This window comes from Melitaea cinxia, chromosome 2, assembly GCF_905220565.1.
Source record: "Melitaea cinxia chromosome 2, ilMelCinx1.1, whole genome shotgun sequence".
Taxonomy (NCBI): domain Eukaryota; kingdom Metazoa; phylum Arthropoda; class Insecta; order Lepidoptera; family Nymphalidae; genus Melitaea; species Melitaea cinxia.
The window spans coordinates 407,838-426,401 of NC_059395.1; the positions used below are offsets into that span (position 1 = coordinate 407,838).

Consider the following 18,564-nt stretch of genomic DNA (forward strand, 5'->3'; position numbering starts at 1 on the left):
ACATTTAATCAAATTTTTTAAAAACGTATAAAACTTTAATTATTAATTACTTTTTAAATCACGCCAAAGCAACGAGCACACGCTTGTTATAAAGCCTAAAGCCTAAATAGTTAATTTTAATTTATTATCTATTACTTACAAATTCTTTTCAAACGGTCTTTACAAGTAATATGCCAAATAAAATACTTTGGCACAAAATTAAAATACATATTTCACATAGAAATGAGATATTTCAAGATTCGACGCAGAAAAGGTTTCAAACAATCGCAACACTGATAGTGAGAGAATTCAGAAGGAAAAGATTTTTACAATATATTGTATTTTTGTTTAACGGAATTGTGTTCATATCTTTATCATTAAATCAACTATTAACGAAGATAGACGTAACGTAGAAATTTTAATGAAATTACATCATTTTCATACATTTGCTCATATTGAAGAAACAAATATTTAAATAAAAATAAATATGCTCTAAGGACTAGTATAAAGCTATTGTAACTGGCAACATTGTGGAGAAAATAAATAATTTTTTATTTAATATACCATCTGTTTCATTTATATATATTCTATTGTCGGAATTATGGGTTTATATTACGATAATTATAAAAAAGTGTGTTTTTGTGTAATTCACACACTGCAGAAGCGATACTTCTTTGGAAGGTAGCCAGTTGCGATTTAAGAAAAAGGTCGTAATTTCACTCTTGTACATTTATGTTTGTTTCTTTAACGTGACGGATTTTCGTTTCATCGAGTTTCAAATCACAACGATTTTAATGAAGTTTCACTTTAAAAAAAAAGGTTTAAAAATAAATTTGCGAGTGTTTCAGTGTTCACACACGAAAAAATAAGTACTATTAAAAAGCAAAGTATATTTTGTACTTATTGTATATTATTATTGATATTAGTAACCAAAAAAAAAAAATATATTATTAATCTTGACATTCTTATTACAATAAGAATTTTATGAACAAAAATAACAATTTTTCTCGAAAGTTTTATATGATTTTTGTCAAAGATTAATCTGTAGAGCTGATAAGACGGCTTATATTCCTTCCATATATTATATAAATATATAATTAATTTTATCAATAAGTCATAACAGCGTGATAAAATCACAATCAACATGTATTTTGATAAAAATTAATTAATGGACAGTCGCAGAAGTTCGCAAGAATAATATGGGACAGAGGGGCCATGGCGAAGCCAGAATGGGGAAGATTGGAGGAAGCCTTTGCCACGTGGGAAACAGATACGCAAAAGTGGAACAATAGGAAAATTTGCATATAATCAAAGAAATACTGTCATGTCCGTATGAAGGCTATATATAAAGGCTATATATATGCTATGTATATTTTTTTTTTTTTTTTTTTATGACAAATAGGCACATTTGACCACAATCTCACCTGATGTTAAGTGACGATGCGGTCGAAGGTGGAGCATGCCTGCCTAATAACAGCCTATTCACTCTGGCCTTGAAGGCACCCAGAACAGGCAGTATATATAATGGAATCATCACTGTATTGTTTTTATATTTATTTATATGATAGAAATATAAATTAAAGAAACACGTCTACTAAATGTATCATATGTACAGTTTTTTTTTTTTTAAATATTAAATAAAGTTTTAATAAAAAGCGTTTAAATATAAATAATCAGCATCAGAGAAATAAATTCAAGTTATCTTTTTAACTCTGAGTGGAGGCTCGTTACGAGCGAGGCGTCTCAGTACATAATTGTTAATATGATTTAGATTTCTACAACAATGTATGTGTAATGTACTGTGGAAGTCTGGAAGTCGGCGTGTGAATAGTAGTGGGTATATGCAGGTCGATAGTAAAATGTTAGTGAGCCGGAAAGTGTGGTAGTCTGCCGTTAGTCTACCGGTAGTTGGGCGATAGTCGGGTGGTAGTCTGCCGGTAGTCGGGTGGTAGCGTCGCTAATTAAAGTGGAACTTGAACTGGAAGGGCGAGCCGTGCTGGAAGTGCGCGAAGGGCGAGCCCTGGAAGTTGTTGCGGCCGGCCTCGGGGTCCAGGGGGTCCGCGCCCGCATCGAATTGGGCGCGCTTTTCGGGATCCGTCAGGACCTGAAATTCACATAGTAAATAATATGAGCAAATATTGTATAAATTACTTTTGTAATTTTAATGGAATGAAATAAATAATCGCTCTGATTCATATGTAATTATGATATTTTATAGTGTACTTTTATTCTTTGAACGGTAACTAATAAATTAAATTAAAAAAAAATACCTCCTTAGCTGCAGCGATGTCGATGAACTTTTTCTCAGCGACCTTCTTCTCGTCTCCCTGGAAGTTATCGGGATGCCACTTCTGCGCCGCTTTCCTGTACGCCTTGATTATTTCCTGCTTCGTCGCTGTTCTATTATTTACAAAGAAAAAAAAAACTATTATTCACTCATTACTACATATTAAAACGATAAACCTTATAATTTCAAGATAGGAGACGAGGAGGTATTCTTTTTTCTGAATACAACTTAATGTATGACTAATGATAGAAATCTATTTAACCAACCAGCTATACAAAAATGTTTATTAAGCGTTCTAACCTCTTAACACCTAGGATTTTATAGTAGTCCCTCTGCTCGGACTGTTTCTGCAGTTTCTGAGCTCTGCTGATGCCGTCCTTGGCTCTCTGAAGGCCCTCTTCTACTTCTAACGCCTCTTTGTATGATTGGATAGCTGTGGACAAATATTACTATTCAGCCTGTAGCATTGCTTTCCTGGGCTAATATAGGGGCTAAGCTTTAGACTAGCAAAAACCGAATTATGGGGTTTTTGGGGGTGGAGGGTGGAGGGTGTAGGGAAAGCTATACAAGGTAACACTGCCACACTTCGAAACCCCATGATTATGGAGATATCCATGGTTAGTTTTGAGATTAGAGGAAGAATTTAAAGGAAGAATTTAATAATACCTTTGAGCTCCGCGTCTGACTTCACCTTAGCTCCGGCGCTATGGGGAGTGCCACCCATGCGCCGTTTCGCAACTTTATACCACCGTCGACTCCAAGATCAACAAACGATACAACTTGCGGTAGCCATGCTTAGTTCCGTAGCTTTCAGATGTTATATTCACATTTCGCACTTGATATTAACATTTCAGACGTTAAGGTTATTGTTTTCACACGGTTTTTTAACAAACGATACAACTGATGTTTAATGACTGAGATATAGATGCTTTAAAAAAAATGGCGCGCCACTTATCGTTTCGCTCCAAAGCAATGTAAGCATAAATTCATTGTTTTTGTTTAAATAACTGTAAAGGCAAAGGTCTAAGACCATATAGCCTTATTTCATGTTATGTTTTTTAATTAAATATATGTTATAAAATTACGTCGATAAACGGTGTAATTTTTAAATTATAGGTTAGCGTTATTTTTTTTTTTTTGTAACAAAACTATGTCAATAAACAGTGTAATTTTTAAATTAGATAGGTGAGGGTTATTTTTTTTAGTAACAAAACTATGTCGATAAACAGTGTAATTTTTAAACGAGATAAGTTAGGGCTTTTTTTAGTAACAAAACTATGTCTATAAACGGTATAATATTTAAATTAGATAGGTTAGGGTTATTTTTTTTAGTAACAAAACTATGTCGATAAACAGTGTAATTTTTAAACGAGATAAGTTAGGGCTTTTTTTAGTAACAAAACTATGTCTATAAACGGTATAATATTTAAATTAGATAGGTTAGGGTTATTTTTTTTAGTAACAAAACTATGTCGATAAACAGTGTAATTTTTAAACGAGATAAGTTAGGGCTTTTTTTAGTAACAAAACTATGTCTATAAACGGTATAATATTTAAATTAGATAGGTGAGGGTTATTTTTTTTTTTTAGTAACAAAACTATGTCTATAAGCGGTGTAATTTTTAAATGGGATAGGTTAGGGCTTTTTTTTAGTAACAAAACTATGTCTATAAACGGTATAATATTTAAATTAGATAGGTTAGGGTTATTTTTTTTAGTAACAAAACTATGTCGATAAACAGTGTAATTTTTAAACGAGATAAGTTAGGGCTTTTTTTAGTAACAAAACTATGTCTATAAACGGTATAATATTTAAATTAGATAGGTTAGGGTTATTTTTTTTAGTAACAAAACTATGTCGATAAACAGTGTAATTTTTAAACGAGATAAGTTAGGGCTTTTTTTAGTAACAAAACTATGTCTATAAACGGTATAATATTTAAATTAGATAGGTTAGGGTTATTTTTTTTAGTAACAAAACTATGTCGATAAACAGTGTAATTTTTAAACGAGATAAGTTAGGGCTTTTTTTTAGTAACAAAACTATGTCTATAAACGGTGTAATTTTTAAATTAGATAGATTAGGGTTATTGTTTTTTAGTTATAAAACTATGTCAACAAACGGTGTAATTTTTAAATTAGATAGGTTAGGGTTATTTTTTTTTAGTAACAAAACTATGTCTATAAGCGGTATAATTTTTAAATGGGATAGGTTAGGGCTTTTTTTTAGTAACAAAACTATGTCTATAAACGGTGTAATTTTTAAATTAGATAGGTTAGGGTTATTTTTTTTTTAGTAGTTTAGTCATTTTTTATTAATACATCTATTTCTCAGTTGTTAAACATTAGTTTTATCGTTTGTTAAAAAATCGTGTGAAAACGTTAAATTAACGTGTGAAATGTTAAAATCATGTGCGAAATGTAAAAATAACACGTGAAAACTACGGAACGGAGCATGGGTGACGTAAGTTGTATCGTTTGTTGATCTTGGAGTCGAGATCGTTTTTATTTTGAAAATAACTTATGAAACGTAAAAATAACATGCGAAATGTGAAAATAGCCTGTGAAATGTGAAAAAAAAACGCGTGTGGAATGTGAAAATAACGTGTGAAAGCTGCGAAATTCTTTTCCTAACCTCAAAAATTTAACCATGGATATTTCCATAGCCATGGGGTCTCAAAGTGTGACAGGGGCAGCGTAACAGCTAAAGCGCCCGCGCACGCTCGCTCCGAGCTAGTGGTATACAGTAAGCCGTACCGTCGTCGAACATGTCGAGCCCCAGCAGCGCGTCCCCGCGGTCGCACAGCACGCGCGCGTCCCGCTGTAACTCTAAAGCGCCCGCGCACGCTCGCTCCGAGCTAGTGGTATACAGTAAGCCGTACCGTCGTCGAACATGTCGAGCCCTAGCAGCGCGTCCCCGCGGTCGCACAGCACGCGCGCGTCCCGCTGTAACTCTAAAGCGCCCGCGCACGCTCGCTCCGAGCTAGTGGTATACAGTAAGCCGTACCGTCGTCGAACATGTCGAGCCCCAGCAGCGCGTCCCCGCGGTCGCACAGCACGCGCGCGTCCCGCTGTAACTCTAAAGCGCCCGCGCACGCTCGCTCCGAGCTAGTGGTATACAGTAAGCCGTACCGTCGTCGAACATGTCGAGCCCCAGCAGCGCGTCCCCGCGGTCGCACAGCACGCGCGCGTCCCGCTGTAACTCTAAAGCGCCCGCGCACGCTCGCTCCGAGCTAGTGGTATACAGTAAGCCGTACCGTCGTCGAACATGTCGAGCCCCAGCAGCGCGTCCCCGCGGTCGCACAGCACGCGCGCGTCCCGCTGTAACTCTAAAGCGCCCGCGCACGCTCGCTCCGAGCTAGCGGTATACAGTAAGCCGTACCGTCGTCGAACATGTCGAGCCCCAGCAGCGCGTCCCCGCGGTCGCACAGCACGCGCGCGTCCCGCTGTAACTCTAAAGCGCCCGCGCACGCTCGCTCCGAGCTAGTGGTATACAGTAAGCCGTACCGTCGTCGAACATGTCGAGCCCCAGCAGCGCGTCCCCGCGGTCGCACAGCACGCGCGCGTCCCGCTGTAACTCTAAAGCGCCCGCGCACGCTCGCTCCGAGCTAGTGGTATACAGTAAGCCGTACCGTCGTCGAACATGTCGAGCCCCAGCAGCGCGTCCCCGCGGTCGCACAGCACGCGCGCGTCCCGCTGTAACTCTAAAGCGCCCGCGCACGCTCGCTCCGAGCTAGTGGTATACAGTAAGCCGTACCGTCGTCGAACATGTCGAGCCCCAGCAGCGCGTCCCCGCGGTCGCACAGCACGCGCGCGTCCCGCTGTAACTCTAAAGCGCCCGCGCACGCTCGCTCCGAGCTAGTGGTATACAGTAAGCCGTACCGTCGTCGAACATGTCGAGCCCCAGCAGCGCGTCCCCGCGGTCGCACAGCACGCGCGCGTCCCGCTGTAACTCTAAAGCGCCCGCGCACGCTCGCTCCGAGCTAGCGGTATACAGTAAGCCGTACCGTCGTCGAACATGTCGAGCCCCAGCAGCGCGTCCCCGCGGTCGCACAGCACGCGCGCGTCCCGCTGTAACTCTAAAGCGCCCGCGCACGCTCGCTCCGAGCTAGTGGTATACAGTAAGCCGTACCGTCGTCGAACATGTCGAGCCCCAGCAGCGCGTCCCCGCGGTCGCACAGCACGCGCGCGTCCCGCTGTAACTCTAAAGCGCCCGCGCACGCTCGCTCCGAGCTAGTGGTATACAGTAAGCCGTACCGTCGTCGAACATGTCGAGCCCCAGCAGCGCGTCCCCGCGGTCGCACAGCACGCGCGCGTCCCGCTGTAACTCTAAAGCGCCCGCGCACGCTCGCTCCGAGCTAGTGGTATACAGTAAGCTGTACCGTCGTCGAACATGTCGAGCCCCAGCAGCGCGTCCCCGCGGTCGCACAGCACGCGCGCGTCCCGCTGTAACTCTAAAGCGCCCGCGCACGCTCGCTCCGAGCTAGTGGTATACAGTAAGCCGTACCGTCGTCGAACATGTCGAGCCCCAGCAGCGCGTCCCCGCGGTCGCACAGCACGCGCGCGTCCCGCTGTAACTCTAAAGCGCCCGCGCACGCTCGCTCCGAGCTAGTGGTATACAGTAAGCCGTACCGTCGTCGAACATGTCGAGCCCCAGCAGCGCGTCCCCGCGGTCGCACAGCACGCGCGCGTCCCGCTGTAACTCTAAAGCGCCCGCGCACGCTCGCTCCGAGCTAGTGGTATACAGTAAGCCGTACCGTCGTCGAACATGTCGAGCCCCAGCAGCGCGTCCCCGCGGTCGCACAGCACGCGCGCGTCCCGCTGTAACTCTAAAGCGCCCGCGCACGCTCGCTCCGAGCTAGTGGTATACAGTAAGCCGTACCGTCGTCGAACATGTCGAGCCCCAGCAGCGCGTCCCCGCGGTCGCACAGCACGCGCGCGTCCCGCTGTAACTCTAAAGCGCCCGCGCACGCTCGCTCCGAGCTAGTGGTATACAGTAAGCCGTACCGTCGTCGAACATGTCGAGCCCCAGCAGCGCGTCCCCGCGGTCGCACAGCACGCGCGCGTCCCGCTGTAACTCTAAAGCGCCCGCGCACGCTCGCTCCGAGCTAGTGGTATACAGTAAGCCGTACCGTCGTCGAACATGTCGAGCCCCAGCAGCGCGTCCCCGCGGTCGCACAGCACGCGCGCGTCCCGCTGTAACTCTAAAGCGCCCGCGCACGCTCGCTCCGAGCTAGTGGTATACAGTAAGCCGTACCGTCGTCGAACATGTCGAGCCCCAGCAGCGCGTCCCCGCGGTCGCACAGCACGCGCGCGTCCCGCTGTAACTCTAAAGCGCCCGCGCACGCTCGCTCCGAGCTAGTGGTATACAGTAAGCCGTACCGTCGTCGAACATGTCGAGCCCCAGCAGCGCGTCCCCGCGGTCGCACAGCACGCGCGCGTCCCGCTGTAACTCTAAAGCGCCCGCGCACGCTCGCTCCGAGCTAGTGGTATACAGTAAGCCGTACCGTCGTCGAACATGTCGAGCCCCAGCAGCGCGTCCCCGCGGTCGCACAGCACGCGCGCGTCCCGCTGTAACTCTAAAGCGCCCGCGCACGCTCGCTCCGAGCTAGTGGTATACAGTAAGCCGTACCGTCGTCGAACATGTCGAGCCCCAGCAGCGCGTCCCCGCGGTCGCACAGCACGCGCGCGTCCCGCTGTAACTTTAAAGCGCCCGCGCACGCTCGCTCCGAGCTAGTGGTATACAGTAAGCCGTACCGTCGTCGAACATGTCGAGCCCCAGCAGCGCGTCCCCGCGGTCGCACAGCACGCGCGCGTCCCGCTGTAACTCTAAAGCGCCCGCGCACGCTCGCTCCGAGCTAGTGGTATACAGTAAGCCGTACCGTCGTCGAACATGTCGAGCCCTAGCAGCGCGTCCCCGCGGTCGCACAGCACGCGCGCGTCCCGCTGTAACTCTAAAGCGCCCGCGCACGCTCGCTCCGAGCTAGTGGTATACAGTAAGCCGTACCGTCGTCGAACATGTCGAGCCCCAGCAGCGCGTCCCCGCGGTCGCACAGCACGCGCGCGTCCCGCTGTAACTCTAAAGCGCCCGCGCACGCTCGCTCCGAGCTAGTGGTATACAGTAAGCCGTACCGTCGTCGAACATGTCGAGCCCCAGCAGCGCGTCCCCGCGGTCGCACAGCACGCGCGCGTCCCGCTGTAACTCTAAAGCGCCCGCGCACGCTCGCTCCGAGCTAGTGGTATACAGTAAGCCGTACCGTCGTCGAACATGTCGAGCCCCAGCAGCGCGTCCCCGCGGTCGCACAGCACGCGCGCGTCCCGCTGTAACTCTAAAGCGCCCGCGCACGCTCGCTCCGAGCTAGTGGTATACAGTAAGCCGTACCGTCGTCGAACATGTCGAGCCCCAGCAGCGCGTCCCCGCGGTCGCACAGCACGCGCGCGTCCCGCTGTAACTCTAAAGCGCCCGCGCACGCTCGCTCCGAGCTAGTGGTATACAGTAAGCCGTACCGTCGTCGAACATGTCGAGCCCCAGCAGCGCGTCCCCGCGGTCGCACAGCACGCGCGCGTCCCGCTGTAACTCTAAAGCGCCCGCGCACGCTCGCTCCGAGCTAGTGGTATACAGTAAGCCGTACCGTCGTCGAACATGTCGAGCCCCAGCAGCGCGTCCCCGCGGTCGCACAGCACGCGCGCGTCCCGCTGTAACTCTAAAGCGCCCGCGCACGCTCGCTCCGAGCTAGTGGTATACAGTAAGCCGTACCGTCGTCGAACATGTCGAGCCCCAGCAGCGCGTCCCCGCGGTCGCACAGCACGCGCGCGTCCCGCTGTAACTCTAAAGCGCCCGCGCACGCTCGCTCCGAGCTAGTGGTATACAGTAAGCCGTACCGTCGTCGAACATGTCGAGCCCCAGCAGCGCGTCCCCGCGGTCGCACAGCACGCGCGCGTCCCGCTGTAACTCTAAAGCGCCCGCGCACGCTCGCTCCGAGCTAGTGGTATACAGTAAGCCGTACCGTCGTCGAACATGTCGAGCCCCAGCAGCGCGTCCCCGCGGTCGCACAGCACGCGCGCGTCCCGCTGTAACTCTAAAGCGCCCGCGCACGCTCGCTCCGAGCTAGTGGTATACAGTAAGCCGTACCGTCGTCGAACATGTCGAGCCCCAGCAGCGCGTCCCCGCGGTCGCACAGCACGCGCGCGTCCCGCTGTAACTCTAAAGCGCCCGCGCACGCTCGCTCCGAGCTAGTGGTATACAGTAAGCCGTACCGTCGTCGAACATGTCGAGCCCCAGCAGCGCGTCCCCGCGGTCGCACAGCACGCGCGCGTCCCGCTGTAACTCTAAAGCGCCCGCGCACGCTCGCTCCGAGCTAGTGGTATACAGTAAGCCGTACCGTCGTCGAACATGTCGAGCCCCAGCAGCGCGTCCCCGCGGTCGCACAGCACGCGCGCGTCCCGCTGTAACTCTAAAGCGCCCGCGCACGCCGTCAGCGCCTCCGTGTACTGCTCCTCCTGCGGACAGTGTGCACACAGCATTAGTACACTTCAGTCTGAACATCCCCATGTCAAATACGGGTTGGCGGATATGTTCCTTGCTATGAGTACCGATCGGTATCTGGTGTATATGATAACAACCGGGAACGACGGCTTAACGTGCTAACTTAACGACGGATTACTATGCTGGTGGACACGAGAGTGTTAGGAAAAGTGTGATCAGGCGAGGCGAACGAAAGTTGAGAGGGGGGTATAAGTAAGTGAGGAAGATTCGTATATTACGAATATAAAGAAGTTTAACTTCAGTTGTTTTTCCTTACCTTAGCATAACAGCTACAAAGCCACCGGCGAGCCTCAAACACAACAAGAGTGACCTGATCTTCGACTCTTAAGACTTTATTAGCACTCTCCACACAGCCGAGGTAGTTCCTAGCCTGGCTCTGCTCCTCACAATCTAACAGCAGCTTATCAACTTTCTTCAGTTTCTTGTAGAACGGGAAGCACAGTTTGTGTTCGGGATCCAATTTTAGACATTCTCTTATTTCCTGTTTGAGAAAAAACAATCCATATATTAAATAGTTTTGTACATGAGACTGGCATTTCGTTTTTATTGCATGATGTGAGTTAAAAAATATTTCAAAATGATTAGTAGAAAGTATGACAGGTAGTGACGTTACCTTAAGAGCATCATTGACATGTCCTAACTGGTATAAGAGCGAAGCGAGGCGATGGTAGCCATCTGTGGAGTCTTGTTGGAGGCGGTTCACGGAACGGATATCAGACACAGCTGAGAATAGGTCATTCTGAAAAGTTACAATTTTGTTATAGCATAATACCAAACTACATTTTATAGTTCCAAATACACCCCTATCACACTTGAATAAGCCACACATGCCACACACTAGCACGTCCATACACACACCACCCATACTCCTGCAACACATAGACACTTACACACCCGCACACCCCTACATGTTCATGTAAAAACACCCACCCACCACAACCACATAAGTCTCACTCACCAGTGCAATATAGCAGTCGGCTCTCAACTGCCGTAGCCTGGCGGACCAGGGCGAAGTCTCCAGCAGGCGGGTGGCGAGGTCTACGGCGGCGCGGTAGTCCCGGCCGCGGTAGTAGGCCTCCGCCAGCCGTAGCTCCTCAGCCAGCTCATCTACTCGATTGAACCCAGCGTGAGCCTCCTCGTTGTAGGGGTCGCTGTACGTCTGACAACAGAATCAGAACGATTAGAATCAAAATAAAATTTCTAATTAATAAGTTTTATATTAAAATCCATAATACAGTCCTGAAAGATATATTTTATGATAAATACTGTCATGATGTCTGAGGTCATTTAATTTCTTTCTACTACAAAAAACATTTCATATACATAACATTTAACATACCTTAGAAAAAGGTCAGCCGAAGTATATTACGGATATTTTCTATATATAGTACAGACGGCCTAAAAAGTTTTGAATGTCCTTTATGTAAATTAGGACTGTTATTTAGTCTATTTTTTTATAAACGAATTAGATTGAATACAGTATTTTTTGTCGTATACCTACTTTAGCGGACAGCTCTACAGATTTACAATTTATCATTTGAAAAAAAATCTTTGCTTTGATACCATTGATATCCAGAACTAGCTAGGAGAGTGTGATATAACTAAGCTTTATATTTCAATGCCCGATATGCTGTGTTATAAAAAACGCTGCAGAAAAAGTATCAAAACCATCAAACAATCTGATAAAAATTTAAAATTGACACCAAAAATTAAGCTCTGTGCCAAATTTCAAATTAAATAATCGAGAGAATGTAGTACTTTTAATTACTAAATAAATTATGAAGTGACCTTGCGATTTTATATAGTTTAATATTTACAGTATTGCGCACCTTTCATTCTTACTAATCAATGACTTCAATGACGACTAAGCAAAAAACGTTACTATCATTAAAGCATTAAGGCGTAAAATTCACGCATCATATCTCACGAGCTTATCTGCCTCATGAAACAATTTTATAGATTATACTACAATTTCGTTCATAGCGACATTTATTACATAATTTTTGTATTTATTTTGTGAGTTAATTTGACCTTTAAAATTTTGTTTTGTTCATGCAACACAAGCTGTTGGCAATTTTTTTATTTATTTATTATTAAATGAAAAAATTAAAGACACGTAAAAATTAAAATGATATGGTCTGTAAGGTTTTAGAAAAGTTAAGTGGAACAAATGTCCATAAGAGTAAAATGAAAAAAAAAAAAAACATAATTAATTCAATTTCTTTAATAATTAAGAAAATATACAACATTTTTAATCTCATACTCTCTTTTTAATTCACCTTTAGTCATGGTGGTGAAAGTCATAATAAACATAAAATAATTAAAATATTCATAAATTATTCACATCATCTTATTCTAACTTAAATTTATTTATCGAAGTCTTAATCTAATAAGCTTTTGTTTAATTAAATAAATTAACATTTGAAACAAAATATTATGAAAAACAATTTATATTTGGAAACATCTTTGATGTGTATTTCTAAATGCCAATAAATAAGTCTGTAAACACATGACAAACATTTGTATAACATAATTATACAAACTTTTGTTAGGTAAGAGAGATGAGCCTGCAACTTCTACCGCTGCTAGTTAGTGATACCGACAACTAAGCCTATGTAATATTAAATCATGTTCTTACATTACATAAAAATAAGGTATTTTATTATGAATATTAACTTACGACTTGTAAATAGTCATCTTTGGCCTCCTGGTACTGTGCTAGTTTGAGGTAAACATTAGCCCGATGGAGTCGGGCTGCTGTGAAGTCGGCTTTCATTTCTAAGACCTACAAAAGTGTTTTAGACGTAAAAAATATTTTTTTTTCATCTACATGTGTGTGTAAAAGGTCATAAATAAAGACATTTTAAAAAATATTTTTAATGTTCTAAAGTTACCTCATTTGTAAATCACAGCTCTGTTTCAGTGATTTTACATTTATTAGACTTTATATTAAATTTGTTAATTACTTTTTATTATCAGTAAAGGAATACATAGAAGCCATTAAAAATGTATTGTTTGTGTGTATTTGTTTATTGTACCGTTCAATAAAGCTACACACTTAATTTCTATTTTCAATGTATGAAAGAATGTAGTATGTGTATTATATCAGCAAATAATAGAGATATACCTTAGTAAAGTCCTGTAATGCAAATTTTGCTTTTCCGAGTGCATAATACACTGTTCCTCTTTTAAAATATGTGAGGTAGTTGTGTGGATCGCCCTCTACAAATGAAAAATGTAGCATTAAGCACTTCACTGTATTATGATCCATATTTGATGAAATACCATAAATATAAATATCTAAGAGATATCTATAATTCAAATGGTGGGAAAGAAATAAAATTATGATACATTATAAATATAAATATTGGTAATTATGTACAATCGAGGAGTGCAATTTAACCCTAACCTATCTAACTTAAAAAGTACAACGTTTAACGACAGTTTCGTTAACAAAAAAAAAAAAAACATAACCCTACCCTATCCATAAATTACACTCCTCGATTGTACATAATATCCTAAATATTAGTAGCTCCGTTCTCTTGCCAATAATAATGACAGTGATTAAGGATAACTGTTATAAATCTAGCTCTTTGTGGATATAAATAAAGTTTTATCAGTAGTGTTAGAAGAGTGGAATATTTGACAAATGAATACGATAAAACTAGCTTTTATAAATGGATTATTGAATTATTAGGTGGAATAATAGCTTGTTTAAAAGATATGACTACTGACCAACCGCAGCATGATAGTGTGTGAGCGCGTCAGATAGCTGACCACGAGCGAGGAAATCTCGACCCAGTTCCAGGTGCTTGTTCACATCAGCCTGTGTCGTACACTCTGAAACTGTCGGGTACACACTCAAAAACAACTCTTAACTCATAAACATACGAGGTAAATAGTAAAAGCCGAACTGTGTCAAGAAAATAAACCTACTTACATTCTAATATAACTTCTAAAACTAAAAACACTAAACATGGTGTCACTTTGTTCCAGTTGATATTCGATAGGTAGTCCATTATTACGACTATATTTATAATTTTAGAACTAATTATAAATTAAAGCACAACGTTTCGATACAAACTAATTATTTGACATAGCCACAATCCATCTTTCGTTCGTCTCTTTTCGTGGTCTGTCCTGATTGGACCAAATCAGATAATTTCATAGATTCACAGATATATAAGAATTTTAATGAACATCAGCGTCAGCTGACAGCCTGACATTAAAATGTTCAAAAAATGTATTAATTAATTATTGTAAATTAATACTTGTAAGAAAAATAATTATAGTTCAGTAATTATAGTAAATATTTTTTATATATTAAAAATCAATCGATTAGTGAATCATTTCTATTTAAATTGAGAATAGCAAAGCAATCTTTTTAATAAATGAAATCATTTGAAAATATAAAATCAAATTTACTAAATAATATTTTAAAACCAATTCAATACTAAGCTACATAAAATCTGTATTTAGAGAATATTAATATATTATAATATTATTACATATAATATTAAAAAAGGCATGATTGCCCTTTAAAAAATATTATTATTGGTAACTATTGGGGCAATACCGATCACAGTCTTTCTTTCATTTCGACTAACAAAATAGTGTCCGGTTAGTGTTATAAAATTGTTATTTTTGAAATAAAATAATATTAATGCATTGAAATATAGTTTTAACAATACCCTAAATATATTCTCTTTTAACAATTATTGCTTAATATTAGTGGATTGGTGATATTTGTTAAGATACTATTAGATTATTCGCCTTGCTCGCAGTGAGATGTCAACATAACCTGTAGACAAACTATTCTAAATTGGTGATTTTAACTTTAAGGAATGGCTGATACGCCTTCAACAGCGCCTAAGGCAAAGGCGTCTAAATCCAAGGCCCCAAAAGAGAAGGTTTCTAAGGCAGCCCCGGCTGCGCCCGCAGAACCCCCAAAGGCTGTGCGTAAAGTGTCTTCTAAACCCCGTCACGGCAGACTATACGCTAAAGCAGTCTTCACAGGGTACAGACGTGGTCTTCGCAATCAACATGAAAACACCGCTCTTTTGAAGGTTATTATAGTTATTAGGAATATTTCAAATCTTATTTTGAGGTTATGTTGGTTGTAATAATATCAGTTTTTCTGTATTGAATATTATCTGCTTATTTCTTGTTGTGTTTGTAGCCATAGTTTTAATATATTTTGTAGTTTTTATTTTGCATAAAAGCACTGCTATGCTAGGCTCGTATGTTTATTGCTTTGTATATAGCTTCTGTTCAACAATTAAGTGATGTTTATGACATTTGAAACCTGAATTATCATGTGGATAAAATGATTTACTGATACTAATTAAACTTTACACTAGACACACTATTTCATATAAGAATTCAACTTATAACTGTTTAATTATTAAAGATCGAGGGCACCCGTGGTCGTGAGGATGCCATCTTCTACGCTGGCAAGAAATGCGTGTATGTGTACAGAGCTAAGAAGAGGACTCCAATTCCCGGAGGTCCCCGTGGTAAGAAGACCAAGTTGCGTGCTATCTGGGGCAAGGTGACCCGCCCACACGGTAACTCTGGCAGCGTGCGTGCCAGGTTCAAGTCTAACCTCCCTGCTCAGGCTATGGGACACAGGATACGAGTGGTGAGTAAATATAAACAAGTTATTAATTTATTTATTCCTGTGATAAAGCTAGTAATAGAAATAAAAATAAAAATTGTAATTGACAATGAATTATATTCAGTTTTGTTTTTTAAGCTTTTGGAGCCATAACTATAGGTTACTTATATAGGTAAATAGTGTTGTAATATTGTAGTAACATTAAGTAAGAGATCTTCAAGGAATTTTTATAGTCCTTATCAAAATTGCATTCAACCAAATTTTAAACATGTAATATATCCTTAAGTAACGAGTATCCTTAAATACGTTACTTATGACGAGTTATGGTAAAGAAGTACCTTTATAATTAAAGTAAGGTGTGTGGTCTTTCACCTGTTTAAAGTATGGTCACACTCATCATCATCATTTGACATAATTATGATGACTCTTTGACTTAAAAATCATTCATTAAAGTTTAAAAACAAAGTAGCATATTTCTACATTAGTTTATTTACATAGAATTATTTATGAATTCGTTGTTGACATTTTTATTTTCTTTTTATTACTTATTAGGTAAACAGACAGTATAGAAGACTTAACATGAATGAAAAACATTACATGTTCTATTATAAGTTTTGCATATATAATTGTGTTTGCTCGCAAACGAAAAAAAAACCGACTTCAATTACATCGAAGAGTAATACAACGTAGATCGACGAAAAAATAGTAATACTTTGTTCGTATTCCATATAACGCGACATTATAAAATTGTAGAATTATATAATGTTCTACTGTTATTTCTAACATTTTGTTAGCGATTGTAGGCAGAAATTTCATAAAAGGCCCGTCGTCGATTCGCGCGAAGCGCTGACATCGCTTATTACGGCGGGTTTTTTAGTTGTAGCGGATTTATATTGAATTACGTATGTCTTTTTTATTAAAAATATGTAATGTTCATGTTTTCACACAGCTCCGATGCACGACCGGAGTTTACCCCTTCAGATTAACTGTCTAAATAGGCACAAAAAGGCTTACTAGTCTAAGAAATATATTATTACTATATCAAATTTTAAATAAATGAATGCAATAACGCCATCTATCGGAACCTAATTGCGTTATTAGAAAACGTCTGAACGCCATCTCTAACAAGGTCATTCGTTCAGTAGATTTTACTGTTCAATTTTTTCATTCCGGGGCCTTAAATGAAAATCGATTCTTAAGGAGAAATCTCCAAAAACAGTCAAGTAAATACGCCATATCAGATATAGCTCAAAAAGTTCGAGTCAAATCTCAATTATATTTAAATGGGACCACATGACAAGCACCACCTATCGATTAAAAAAAGAATCATCGATATCGGTCCACCCAGTAAAATAGTAATGAGGTTAATATAACGTTGGTCGACGTAAAATAGCCAAGTAAATACCCAGTATTAGCGATAACTCAAAAATTAAAAGCTCAAATATATTTATAACGAATAAACTGCTACTTTCTACTCTAGTGGAATATTGTAATTTGATCGATAGTGAACGAAGTAATTTCATAACATTTTGATAGATGGCGTTGTGGCAAAGTATTGAACATGACCACAGTCGTCTTAACATCGTCATGTAAATACGTGTCATCAAAGATAACTCAAAAATTGCTCATTATATCTCAATCATATTTAAAACGGACGACATGACAAGTATTAGCTTTTGATTTATACAAAAAAGATCAAAATCAGTGCACCCAGTAAAAGGATATAACGTATAATACAACGTAGGGTGACGAAAAAACCGTCAAGTAAATACGCAATATTAGATATAACTCACAAATTACGAATCAAATCTCAATTAAATTTGAATGGGACAACGTGACGAATAGTAGCTTTTGATTTATATAAGAAACGTCAAAATCGGTGCACCCAGTAAAAAGTTATGAGGTATAATACAACGCAAGGTGACGAAAATAATTTCAAGTAAATACGCGTTATCAAAGATTAATCAAAAACTAGTTATCAGATCTCGATAAAATTTATATGTGACCACATGATAAACATCAGCTTTCGATTAAAGTAAAAATTATCAAAATCGATACACCCAGTAAAAAGTTATTGCGGATTTTCAAGAGTTTCCCTCGATTTCTCTGGGATCCCATCATCAGATCCTGGTTTCCTTATCATGGTACCAAACTAGGGATATCCCCTTTCCAACAAAAAAAAAATAATCAAAATCGGTACACCCAGTAGAAAGTTATGTGGTATAATACAACGTAGGTCGACGAAAAAAGCGTCAAGTAAAAACGCATTATTAGATATAACTCGAAAAGTAGTTGTTAGATCTCAAATAAATTTAAATGGGACCAATCGGCACACACCACCTTTCGATTAAAACAAAATTTGTCGAAATCGGTCTACCTGGTCAAAAGTTCTGATGTAACATACATAAAAAAAAAAAAAAAAAAAAAAAAAAAAAAAATACAGTCGAATTGAGAACCTCCTCCTTTTTTGGAAGTCGGTTAAAAAGAAGTGTGACATGAGAATAATAAGAACAATTAAATATGAAAAAATAAAGAAATATTACAAATTAATTAATCTGAAATATTGACTATGAAAAATCTTAGTTTGTGGATTCATATTATTTAGCTATACGAGTGATGCTTAGACATTTGAAACCTGAATTTTATGTGGATAAAATTTAACTGACTTCCACCTTTCTACTTCATTAAAATATTTCTTTTATATTTTGTATTAAAACAATTTTTTTTTTGTTGCAGATGTTATATCCATCAAGGATCTAAGAAACTCCTTTATAATATAAGTAAATAAAACGAAACCCAAAATTAGTGTAATTTTTATTTTTACAAATATACCTTTGTTCCGTTTCAGCGTATCGCAGTGCATTGCTGGACGTAGGCCTATATAAGTTCACTCTAAATTTCCTGGTTCTCGACATTCCTCATCCAGTCCCTACTGATGATCTTACGTAAATTGTCGGTCCAGCGATCCTTATATATTTATTATATTATATATTTAATTTATTTATACATATTCAACTTGAATTTGTTTATGTTAAAGTTATATGGGGAGGCATTTTTAGTTACTGAATATATTTTAAGGAAAAGATCTGATCTTTAAGTAAATAGAAAGTTATAAGGGAGATATAGGTTCTCTCC

At 40.9% G+C, this 18,564-nt stretch overlaps 2 protein-coding genes across 2 annotated transcripts; one reads left to right on the top strand and one right to left on the bottom strand.

The window, feature by feature from the left end:
- Positions 1–1,520: 1,520 nt before the first annotated feature.
- Positions 1,521–13,913, bottom strand: LOC123659567 (dnaJ homolog subfamily C member 3). The gene is made up of 11 exons (XM_045594775.1): positions 13,753–13,913; positions 13,548–13,658; positions 12,940–13,034; positions 12,493–12,597; positions 10,771–10,971; positions 10,426–10,551; positions 10,069–10,293; positions 9,649–9,766; positions 2,567–2,699; positions 2,250–2,379; positions 1,521–2,083 (listed from the first exon to the last, which is right to left on the bottom strand). Exons 1-11 carry the CDS (start codon positions 13,829–13,831, stop codon positions 1,937–1,939), a joined length of 1,470 nt encoding a protein of 489 aa, XP_045450731.1. The 5' UTR covers positions 13,832–13,913; the 3' UTR covers positions 1,521–1,936.
- A 440-nt stretch (positions 13,914–14,353) lies between these two features.
- LOC123659576 (60S ribosomal protein L35a) lies at positions 14,354–18,231 on the top strand. Its single transcript, XM_045594786.1, has 4 exons — positions 14,354–14,432; positions 14,655–14,878; positions 15,223–15,453; positions 18,166–18,231. Exons 2-4 carry the CDS (start codon positions 14,657–14,659, stop codon positions 18,187–18,189), a joined length of 477 nt encoding a protein of 158 aa, XP_045450742.1. The 5' UTR covers positions 14,354–14,432; positions 14,655–14,656; the 3' UTR covers positions 18,190–18,231.
- Positions 18,232–18,564: the final 333 nt, after the last annotated feature.